The sequence below is a fragment of the Pristiophorus japonicus genome, chromosome 15 (assembly GCF_044704955.1).
Source record: "Pristiophorus japonicus isolate sPriJap1 chromosome 15, sPriJap1.hap1, whole genome shotgun sequence".
Lineage (NCBI taxonomy): Eukaryota > Metazoa > Chordata > Chondrichthyes > Pristiophoridae > Pristiophorus > Pristiophorus japonicus.
The window spans coordinates 10,195,551-10,207,938 of NC_091991.1; the positions used below are offsets into that span (position 1 = coordinate 10,195,551).

At 40.0% G+C, this 12,388-nt stretch overlaps 1 protein-coding gene across 1 annotated transcript in view; it reads left to right on the forward strand.

Annotated features, from left to right (window-relative positions):
* gnptab (N-acetylglucosamine-1-phosphate transferase subunits alpha and beta) overlaps positions 1-12,388 on the forward strand; it is a 93,229-nt gene that overhangs the window by 67,266 nt on the left and 13,575 nt on the right. The window contains exons 16-20 of the mRNA XM_070900125.1: positions 759-978; positions 2,689-2,802; positions 4,122-4,207; positions 4,998-5,096; positions 10,905-11,072. Of these exons, the coding sequence (XP_070756226.1) occupies positions 759-978; positions 2,689-2,802; positions 4,122-4,207; positions 4,998-5,096; positions 10,905-11,072 (687 nt within the window). The remainder of the gene's footprint in view (positions 1-758; positions 979-2,688; positions 2,803-4,121; positions 4,208-4,997; positions 5,097-10,904; positions 11,073-12,388) is intronic.

Here is a 12,388-nt window from a genome sequence, read left to right on the forward strand (position 1 = left end):
TTTAAACCATCCGCTTTGTAAGTATAGTTAGCCTAAGTTTTGCTAAAAACTTACTGAAATCCTGACATGTATTTGGAAGATGTGTGGTTTTAATATACTAAGCAATGCAATGTTTAGTAACAAAAATCCAAAATGCTGATGAATGATGACAAACCAGCATTAAACAATTGCATGTCTTTTTCAATCTACATGTCACACATCACCAGCTCTCTGTAAAAATACATTCTTCTGCATTAAATATTTAAAATACGAGCCTCGGGTCCCTAATGCTGATCTGGGTAAGAGTGAGCAACTGAGCACAACAAACCAAGAAGGTCTCCGATTCAATTCCAAATCTGTGCTAGTTTGCTGATCTTGACTGGGTGATAGCAGGGGACCGGCCATTGGTCTCTGGGCCAAATGCAATGACCCTTGCTTGACCGTATGTATGTGGGGTCCCAGGTAACGGTGGTATTGGGCTCAGCTGTGTGACCACCCTCCTTGTCCCTCGGCACAGTCAAAAAGTCTGTTGACACTCATTGAGTCTCACACTAAGAATGCCATTTGGGAGGTACTGGATGGCAACAAGGACTGTGAAACCTTAAACCAGCAAGGAGCCAGTTAACTGTAGGGAGGAGAGGGGATGCGAGAAAATTGACTGAAAAGGAGTATAAAAATAAGTATTGGTAGTAATGATTTTCTTGTGATGCTCTAATTTGCTACTGCTTGGAAGTCTAATCTTTGTGTTCACTTACTGAAATTCTTTCATTTCTGGACAGTTTTCCAAAGGCGTTTGACAAGACTTCCAACCATAAAGTTCGTCATTCTGAAGACATGCAGTTTGCATTTTCATATTTTTACTATGTAATGAGTGCACTCCAGCCATTAAACCTATCCGATGTTTTTGATGAAGTTGACACAGATCGATCGGGGATCCTCTCTGATCGAGAAATCCGGACATTAGCAACTAGGATTCATGAGCTCCCACTGAGCTTGCAGGTAATGTTTTTGCACCCTACTCAAGTTCCTGATTCACGTGATTGAAAGTGGCTCGCAAGCTCTGCATGCATTGTATTTCAATAAAAACTTCGAACAAAAGCATTAGGTTTCACAATTCTACATGTTGACCGCACCTAGACAATCATTTTTAGTTTTGTGGCGGAGCAAGCTATGTTCTGTGGTTCACTATTATACTGTCTACTTTAGGGATTGTGTGGGCTAAAGTAAGAATATGTGCATATTATGATAACTACTGTAAATGCTGGAGGTTTTTTTTAAAAAAAAAAGTGTTGAACACCGTTTGCTGAGGTGTTAAATATAACAGACAGCTGAACTGATGTACTTCATGATATTCTCCCATGTTGCTGGTCAAGTGAACTGCAAAAAAAAATGTAAAATGGATATAATTAATTAAAAGCATATATTAAATACAAAAAGATCAATGCTATATTGAAATCATCCATCATTATACAATCAATAATAGAAAGCGCTATAGTATAATAGTGTAAAATAAATTAAAAGCATCATTTAAAAAAGGGTGAAGTGTAATTTATATGAGCTAACAATCAGAAGCTTTAATACCTGTTGAGACATGGCTCGGAGCTGCCACCTGGCCCAAGGCATGACGTTGCAACTTGCTGAAAACTGGAGAGTGCATCCAGACTGGTGAAAAAATAATCTGAGAGCATTTTAGCTGATAACCTAAAGTTGTGTTGATCAGCCAGAAAGGTATAAATGTTATTTTTTAAAACATGCCTGAAGTTAGGCTGAAGTAGCTGTGCTGATGCTCCTTGAGGTTCTGCAGCCTCAGCTGGACCTGCTGGTGTGACGGGCACCATAACCATGGTGAGACCACACCTGGAGTACTGCGTACAGTTTTGGTCTCCTTATTTAAGGAGGGATATACTTGCATTGGAGGCTGTTTAGAGAAAGTTCACGAGGTTGATTCCTGTGATGAAGGGGTTGTCTTATAAAGAAAGATTGAGCAGGTTGGGCCTGTATTTCTTAGAATTTAGAAGAATATGAGGGGCTTCCCCTTGTGGGGGAATCTAGAATTAGGGGGCATAATTTCAGAATGAGGGGGTCGCCCATTTAACGGAAATGAGGAGGAATTTCTTCTCCGAGGTTTGTGAATCTGGAATTCTCTACCCCAGAGACCTGTGGAGGCAGGGTCATTGAATATATTTAAGGTGGAGATGGACAGATTTTTGAACAATAAGGGAGTCTAGGGTTATGGGGAACGGGCAGGAAAGTGGAGCTGAGGCCAGGATCGGATCAGCCATGATCTTATTGAATGGCTGAGCAGGCTCGAGAGGCCAAATGGCCTATTCCTGAACCTATTTTCTTATGTTCTTATAACAGCCAAGTGCCCACTAGAATGGAAAATCCTATTGAGGGGTCACTTAAGCATAATGGGAAATGATAACGGCTACCTGTTGGCATTTTAACATTGAAAAATCCCATGAGATGTTTACCTATTTCTAAAATGGAATGTGTGAATTTGTACTTCAGTATATTTTAGAGATCTAGATTTTATGGTTGCTGTGATATCTTAATGTTTTATATTACTCATATAATTATTACATTTGATAAGTATTGGTGTTCATTTTCTTTATACTTTATGATCATGTTAGAGCAAGATTGATGATATATGTCTCTTGGGATCTGTCAACATTTCCCATGGTTTAATTGCTACTTTTCTATTTACAGGACTTAACCGGTCTGGAGCAGATGCTGATCAACTGCTCAAAGATGGTTCCCACAAATGCCACTCAAATTGATAGAGTCCCACCCACCCAGGAGGCATATTATGACCCAAACTTGGTAAGAACTTGCAAATAAACTAACTCCACGCCCCACCCCCAGTTGTTGATGTAATATAGTGACAAACATTCTGCGTGATAAGATTAAACTTTTTGTATTGGAGGAGTAACTTTTTTGAGGTTTACTAATGTGCCATGCACCTTGTACAACCAAAGGAAGGGTCTGGACAATTGTTTCCAAGATTCTGCTGCTGTGTACCATGACATTAGGAATTCCACATGTGGGATACAGAGTGATCGGGCCATGTTTTCCCCTCGCCCTTTTTCCTCACTGCCTGTCTTTTGGTATGACAAAGATTGGAAAATCACTATGTGGGAATTGTGGGCACAAAGCTATGTTTCAGTCACCGTGTAGCACAGCATGAATGGATCTCTTGAGATGTGTCCTTGATGGGGGGAGATGTGTTGTCTACAGCACAATAATTTTATTACCGTTTTGTGATGCTCTTGTATTTTCAGCTAGGTCAATTTTAACATGTCAGCAAATGATTTGAAACTTCTAATGAGTTTCGACCGAGCACGACTGAGGTTCAACTAACGTTCTGTTTTTAATATAAATGTATCCTGTTCTGTTGACACAACAACCATGTAGAATATTTAGAATAATCCAATTTTTAAGTGATGAGCCATTTGGCTGCATTTGGGAAAGGTGAATTCTGTGTAATATTTATCCTGGTGGTAATATAATGAAAAGCACACACTGTCTCCTGAACGCTGGGTGATTTCTCTCTGTGTTGTTTGACTCTGTGTTGAATAACATTCGGCACAGTAAGACCAAAGGGAAATGCTCCACTCCCAATATTTTGGCAAATAACTCAAAGGCAAAATTAATCTTCAAATCAGATGCAGGAATTATAAAAATGAAATAAAATTGAGGGGGCATTTCTACTTTTTATTTTTGTGCATCCTTAAGTAGTGTCATTTTTACAACAACAAACAACTTTAATATCTAGAGCATCACAAAAACATAATCAGCCAAAGGAGGCTATATTAGGAGGAGTGACCAAAAGCTTGGTCAAAGAGGTAGGTTTTAAGGAGAAAGAAAGATGTGCATTTATACAGCACCTTTCACGACCACCGGACGTCTCAAAGCGCTTTACAACCAATGAAGTACTTTTGGAGTGCAGTCACTGTTATAAAGTTCGGAGGGTCTTGAAGGAGGTGGGGGAGGTTTAGGGAGAGAATTCTAGAGCGTTTTAATTTAACTTGCGGGATAAGCAGGAATCTCTCTCCGTGTTTGTTTAAATGTTAATGGGTAAATTCAATTTGCAGATCTTCTATTTAAGTAACACTTGAATTTCTTAATCTTGTTTGCCGCAGCCTCCAGTGACTAAAGGACTTGTGATCAACTGCAAACCCATTACTGATCGTATTCGCAAGACTTACAAGGACAAAAATAAATACAAGTATGTAAGGCAATTGAATAATGTTCTTCCTCTTCAAAATACTGTTTGCAAATAACCAAACCCAAATTCCATATATTTCCAATAATACGACCTTGCAGGCTTCGTAACTGCACCATTTTTTTTGCATTATCTTTCGACATGGATATGTTTCTACGAGGAATTAAAACTTTATTTTTCCATTTTGAGCAGTGCTACGAGCATCAGGCATTCCCAAGATAGGGATAGCACTGTTAGTTTCAGGGGGAAGCTTCCTCTACTCTGCCCTGTAACCTACCTTACTGCTCCTTCCACATCCAATGCACTAATGTGAACTTTTCCACCATTTGTCATACCAACCATGCTCATGATGTCACTGCAAGATTATCAATTTATACTGAGTTAGTCAGTTTTTGCATTACTGGAAGCTGGATCAACACTGACCATATTAATTTTATTGTTGGTGACAGAGAGGGGACTTTATCCCATCAGTCTGGGCTTGATTCAAACGTAGAAACCAGAATTTCTTTCCCATTGACTTTGCTCAACTCTTATATTGGCTAACCACTTCTGCTTAGTATTTCTGCCTGATGGCAGGGTATAATGTTAGAGCTTTGTGTGAGAAGCTATAGACACAGACTTTTCGCATGCCATTTTATATTGTATATTTTAATAATCTATATTATATGCTTTGCTATCAGACCACACTCTCTCACTGATGTTCTCATCCTAGAATGTGAATATGTAAACGGTCACATTTGTTAAGCATTTTAATTAAAAGTTCATGGATTAATTTTCACTTTTTAATACTGAGGTTTGAAATCATGGGAGAAGAGGAGATTGCTTTTAAAATGATTCGCACAAATGTTTCTCATGTTGTTGGCCAATTGGATGACATCCGAAGGAATCCCAGGTATGTATGTGAGAATAACTCCTGTAAAGAGCATTTCAAGAATAGATTGTTGTATGTGATACTTTTCTTCATATAGTCTTCACATTGAAACATCTCAAAGCACTTCACACACTTAATTATTTTTGAAGTGCGTAATTGTTATGCAAGGGCTGTATTGCCTCCTTGTGTGTGGTAATAAATTCTACAACTATAACAAGGTGTGGGGCAATATTCTCTTTTTTTGTTGGGCCGTGCGGCCCCTTTAGCGGGCTGCGTGGCCCATTCAAAATGTTCACGCATGCGTGGTTTTTCTATTTAAAAGCCGGCTCACCAGCTGTGTAGGACCTTCAGACAGCTGCGGGACCGCGCAACTTAAAGGGAACATTGGTGTCGGGTGAAAGTAAGGGAATGGGATCAAGTCGATAGCTTTCAGAGAACCTTTGCAAGCCTCCTGTGCTGTAAGATTCTACATGAATAAAGTAGAAATTACTTTGAAAAGTTATCTGGAAAGTAGTTTTTCATGCAGGAATAGTTCTGATTAACGGCTAATTTCATAGAGAGCCAAGTATTTGAACAGTGGATGGGGGATAGCTCCTAAATTATTCTTGTGCATTGAGGTGGCAAATGATATTTGCACCAAATTTGGCTGTGAACAAAAATAAAATCAACTATTAGCACCTGCTAAAATTGCACTGAAAAGGGACACAGTTTTTTGAACAGCTCAGAAGAAATTGTGTGATGACTCATTTGTTAGTGCAGTCATAAGTTGATTGTGACACTGAATCACAAGTTCAATATTTTTCACGATTGGTCACTCATTTCTTTTTATCACTTTCTGCTGTGGAATGGTTTTGAGAGTTATATTTGAGTCTAGGGATGTGTTAAAAGTTAGGCTCTTGCTATGAAAACTGTTCAAATTTTGTGGGAATTTAATAGAATTGTGTACAGCTTCAAAATTTTGAAAGCAGCTCTGAAGCACATTTACCAAAATAAAAAATCATCTGGCTATCATCTGTTATCTCGGTAGCCAGACTACTTTCATCATTGACCGCAGCGAAGGTCATGTTTGCTTTAGTCTTCACCACATCTTAAGAATTTCTTTAAAAAAATATTTGTTGCTTGGGCCAATAACCAACCTATCATTATGTATCCAATGTTAATGCTCACCTAGAGGGATGTCAGTTAACTAAGGACATTCAATATGAATTTACAAAAGACGAGTTGTGTCTGACAAATTTGAGGAAATAACAGCAACTTATTGAAAAAGAAAATAAGAACATAAGAAATAGGAGCAGGAGTCGGCCATTTGGCCCCTCGAGCCTGCTCCACCATTCAATGAGATCATGGCTGATCTGATCATGGACTCGGCTCCACTTCCTGCCCGCTCCCCATAACCCTTTACTCCCTTATCGCACAAAAATCTGTCTTATCTCCGCCTTAAATATATTCAGTGACGCAGCCTCCACAGCTCTCTGGGGCAGAGAATTCCATAAATTTACAACCCTCAGAAGAAATTTCTCCTCATCTCAGTTTTAAATGTGCAACCCCTTATTCTGAGATTATGGGCCCAATTTTCCCCAATCCCTTTTTTCGGTGCACTTACTTTAAATGCGGCGACTTTGCGTGCTGGAAACGGTGAAAAAAGGTGGCCCCATCCTGCCCGCTCTGCCGAGTCTCCGGTGTCCCAGCGTGGCGTAGATAGCGAAGTGGGGGGCGGAGCAACAGGCCAGCGCAGAAAACACTGCTGGCAGCTGCGCGCATGCACAGTGGAGTCTGCGCACATGCTTCCTGCGGGCTGTGAGCAGGACCCGGTGCTCGCAGCCTCTACCCCAGCCGAAGGGACGCCCCAATGTTCGTCGCACCCCATCCCCGGCCGAGTGGCCTCCCGCACCGCAGCCAAACCGCTGACTTCCTGGGCCGAGGTAGGACTTGAGTTTTTTTTATTTATTGATGGTTGTGCTTTGTTTAGTGAGGAGAGTTTTGATTGGGGGGAGGAGGAGAGTTTTGATGGGGGGCAGGGAGGAGAGTTTTGATGGGGGGCAGGGAGGAAGAGTGTTTTGATGGGAAGGGGAGGAACTTTAAAAAAAAAACTTGTTTCTGACATAAGGGTAGGACTTCTATTTTTTATTATTGATTGCTTATTACTTTTTGTGGTTTATTTAGTGCTTTGTAAGTCTTGGTGCAGGTCCTCTCAGCTTCCTTGTATTTTTTATTTGTTATTGAATGCTTATTTTTGTGCTTTGATTAGTGGTTTGTAAGTCTTGGTGCTTTAAATGTACTAACCTGCACTGAATTCTTAACTGCCCACAGTGTTTTTCAGAGCTGGCCACATGCTGACCTAAGTCGATTTGGAGTAATGTTTTAGCTGGCCAAAGTAGCATAAATGGCCAAAACTGGTGTAAATGGCTGGGAACGCCCCCTTTTGGGGAAAAAAAACTCAACTTAAAAAAAAAAAAAATCATACCTGAGTTAATCTGGAGCAAATATATTAGGGAAAATGGCGTTTTTTAACTTACGCCAGAATAATTGGAGCAAGTCATGGCCAAAATTGGGCCCTCTGACCTCTAATTTTAGTTTCCCCTGAGTGGAAATATCCTCTGCATCCACCTTGTCGACTCCCCTCATTATCTTATATGTTTCGATAAGATCACCTCTCATTCATCTGGACTCCATTGTATATAGGCCCAACCTAATCAACCTATCCTCCTAAGTCAACCCCCTCATCTCAGGAATCAACCTAGTGAACCTTCTCTGAACAGCCCCCAATGCAAGTATATCCTTCCTTAAATACGGAGACCAAAACTCTACGCAGTACTCAAGGTGTGGCCTCACCAATACCCTGTACAGTTGTAGCAGGACTTCTCTGGTTTTATACTCTATCCCCCTTGCAATAAAGGCCAACATTCCATTTGCCTTCCTGATTACTTGCTGTACCTGCATACTCACCTTTTGTGTTTCATGCACAAGGACCCCCAGGTCCCTCTGTACTGCAGCACTTTGCAGTTTTTCTCCATTTAAATTATAATTTGCTTTTCTATTATTGCTGCCAAAGTGGATAACCTCACATTTTCCCACATTATACTCCATCTGCCAAATTTTTGCCCACTCACTTAGCCTGTCTATATCCCTTTGCAAATTTTGTGTGTCCTCCTCACAATCCCACCCACCTTTATCATCAGCAAACTTGGATACATTACACTCGGTCCCTTCATCCTAGTCATTAATATAGATTGTAAATAGTTGAGGACCCAGCACCCACTAGTCACTGCCAACTGAAAAATGACCCATTTATCCCGACTCTCGTTTTCTGTTAGTTAGCCAATCCTCTATCCATGCTAAGATATTATCTCCAACCCCGTGAGCTTTTATCTTGTGCACCTTATCGAATGCCTTATGGAAATCCAAATACGCCACATCCACTGATTTCCCCCTTAGCTACCCTGCTCATTACATCCTCAAAGAACTCCAGCAAATTTGTCAAACATGATTTCCCTTTCATAAAACCATGCTGACTCTGCTTGATTGAATCATGCTTTTCCAAATGTCCCGCCACTGCTTCCTTAATAATGGACTCCAGCATTTTCCCAACGACTGATAGGCTAACTGGTCTATAGTTTCCTGCTTTTTGTCTGCCTCCTTTTTTAAATAAGGATATTACATTTGCGGTTTTCCAATCCAGGGAATTTTGGTAGATTACAACCAATGCATCTACGTACTATCTCTGCAGCCACTTCTCAATACCCTAGGATGTAAGGCATCAGTCCATGCTCTGCCTTCAGTCACATTATTTTACATAATACAATCACTAATGAAGTAGTACTAAGTTCCTCCCTACCTACTTGATTATCCACTATCTGGATGTTTTTAGTGTCTTCTACCGTGAAGACCGATACAAAATATTTGTTCAACGGCTCTGCCCATTTCCCTGTTCTCCTCCATTTTTAATTTCCCAGTCTCATCTTCCAGGGGACCAACATTTACTTTAGTCACACTTTTCCTTTTTATGTACCTGTAGAACTCTTACTATCTGTTTTTATATTTCATGCTAGTTTACTCTAATCTACTTTCTCTCTCGCAATCATTTTTTTAGTCATTCTCTGCTGCCTTTTAAAAATGTCCCAATCCTCTGGCCTCCCAGTAGTCTTGGCCACATTGTATGCCTTTGTTTTTAATTTGATACCCTTCCTTATTTCCTTCGTTGGACACGGATAGTTATCCCTTCTTAGTCTTTCCTTTTCATTGGGATATATTTTTGTTGCGAGCTATGAAATATCTCCTTGAATGTCTGCCACTGCTCATCGACCGTCACATTCTTTAGTCTATTTTCCCAGTCCACTTTAGCCAACTCTGTCCTCATACTTTTGTAGTCTCCTTTATTTAAGCTTAGGACCCTGGTTTGAGAACCAACTTTCTCACCCTCCAACTGAATTTGAAATTCAACCATATTATGGTCACTCATTCCTAGAGGATCCTTTACTACGAGATAATTTATTAATCCTGCCTCATTACACAGTACTAGATCTAAGATAGCCTGTTCCCTGGTTGGTTCCCCAACGTACTGTTCAAGGAAACTATCTCAGATACACTCTATGCACCCCTCCTCAAGGCTACCCTGGCCAATTTGCTTTGTCCAATAAATATGAAGTTTAAAATCACCCATGATTATTGCCATTCCTTTATTACAGTAAATGTTTTATGAATTTTCAATAGGCTTTTTATAAGGCACCGCATAGGAAGCTTGATAAATTATGACACGCGATATTAAAAGGAATGTGCAGGCATAGATAGGAAGTTGGTTAAAGCGCAGGAAACAGCAGTGGCTAATCTTTTTTCAGGCTGGAAGGATGCAGAATGCTGTCCTCTCGGAGTCAGTATTGGGAACAATAATCTTCTCAGCATATAAATGATGTGGACTCTTCAGGGGCACAATATTAAAATTTGCCTTTGCTGATATTTCGGCCATGGTTAAGAGTGGGTCTGCTTTCTGGGAGCCTTATTTTAGGAAGTCTGTCAAGGGAATGGGAAAGGTGCAGAAGTGATTCACATACCAAGGAGAACCTTTAGTAATGAAAGACCTGAGAAAGTGAGACTATTCTGATTAGAACAAAGAATATTAGAGTGTTAGATGTAAGCAGACATGTAAAAGAAATGGTCAAAATCTCAATTTCAAAATTCTCATCCTTGTTTTCAAATCTCTCCATATCCTCAGCCCCTCCCTATCTCTGTAATCTCTTCCAACCTCACAACCACTGAGATATTTATGCCCCGCTAATTCTGGCCTTTTGAGCATCCCTGGTTTTAATCGTTCAACTATTGCTGGCCATGCCTTCAGCTGCCTGGACCCTAAGCTCTGAAATTCCCTCACTTTCTTCCTTAAAGGCGTTCCTTAAAACCTACCTCTTTGACCAAGCTTTCGGTCATCTGCCCTAATTTCTCCTTGTGTGGCTTGATGCTAATTGTTTTGTTTAGTAACATTCCTGTGAAGCGCCTTGGGATGTCTTACTACGTTAAAGGATCTATGTAAATATAAGTTGTATTTAACATGCAGTATATATAAATTCTTTGGGAAAAATTAGTCGTCTTTTTAAATGACGCGTCATCTTGCCTAGATCTATAAACAAAATGAGTGCCCTCTTTTATTGAAAGGAACATACATTAGAACGAATATTTTCGTGTAGTAAATAGCATAGCTTAAAATATATTGAATTTTTCTAATAGATTTGATAAATATGTGTAAAATACTGAACACTGAATACCACCCGATGTAGTTCCCTGAGTTTGCAAGTGTTTAATGACCATTGTTCTAAATATGCTTCTCTGTTCCTGCAGGAAATTTATTTGTTTAAATGACAACATTGACCATAATCATAAGGATGGAGCCACAGTGAAGGCAGTGCTTCGCGATTTCTATGAGTCATTGTTCCCAGTAGCATCCCAGTTTGAACTACCAAGGGAGTACCGCAACAGATTTCTCCACATGCATGAGCTTCGGGATTGGTAAGTGAAGCTTTAAGCCCTTAATTAAAGGTGGTAATCTAGGAGGGCACTTGTTAGTCTGTGTACTGACCCATTTTATAGGAAATTGATATTCTGCCCAGAATTTTCATTTGGAACTTTTATAAAAGCATCAATTTTATTTCTTGCATGGAAACTCTTGGTTTGGGTTTCCCTCGTGGTTAGGCCGCTGTGGTGACATCACCAGGGAGCATCTTCGTGCATTCTGGAGCAGCTGCATGGGAAAATGTGAGGACTTGAGTTCAGACCAACCTGAGAACTGTGCTAAGAGTCGTGGGACCCCAGAAAACCACGCTGTAGGCTTTTTGATAACACTATGGCGTAGATTTTGCAGTCAGCGGTGAAGGAACGTCACTTGCACAGTTTCTGTGGGCTTTTGAGCATAGGTGCTCAAATTCAGCATCTGATCCAGCTCAGCACCCTCTACAGGACGCCTCTGGAGTTTGTGAGCAGGACAGAAACCGAAGAAATCCTCAGAGACATGCAGAGTCTAAACAATAACAACTTGTAAAAATATATAGCACCTATAATGTTGTAAAACCAGGAAGTATAAAGCAGGAAGTAGGCATTAGATTTAAATGATGTACAGAAGGCAAAATAATGATTGTGAAAGATGGATGGGATTAAGAGAGAGATAAGACAAAAAGTAAAAACAAAATTAATTTAAATTTTCTTTTGAATCTGCAACACTAATTAACTTCTGAAGGAATGAGACTCCACACTTGTAGAATTAAATTTTAGGGCCAGAGAGGTTGTTTGGCAGTACTCATCACTTATCATGGCGTAAAGAATTCACTTACTCCTGGATGCACTAACCCTAACTTTTTCTGGGGTGTTTACGTCAATGCCAAGTCTATTTGAGAGGTTCTGTTACAGCGCAGCCTGTGGAGGAGTAGGAGAACTCTGAACGCAACATCTGGATCTCTGCGTTTAACTGCGCATTTTCTGTCTGATTTACTCTAACAACGGTGAGCGCAAACTGCCTCTCCGTTATTATTAACGCAAAATCCAGGCCTATATATATAATTTGTAATGGAGGATGAATATTGCCTGTAACAAATCCTATTATGTTATCATCTTTAAACCACTTACCTCTATACTGGTCAGTGAGAAAATGTAGGGAATGTCGAAAATACAATAGCAAAATTGAACTGATTCATTTTCTTTGGGATTACTTAGCTCTCTGCAATCCTTAATTTAAAACTTTGGCTATTTCTCTGTCTCAAAATTCCCTCTCCATACTGCAAGCGAACTCAATACTTTCAAACTTGGGAGGGCAGAATTTGAAAATGAATGTG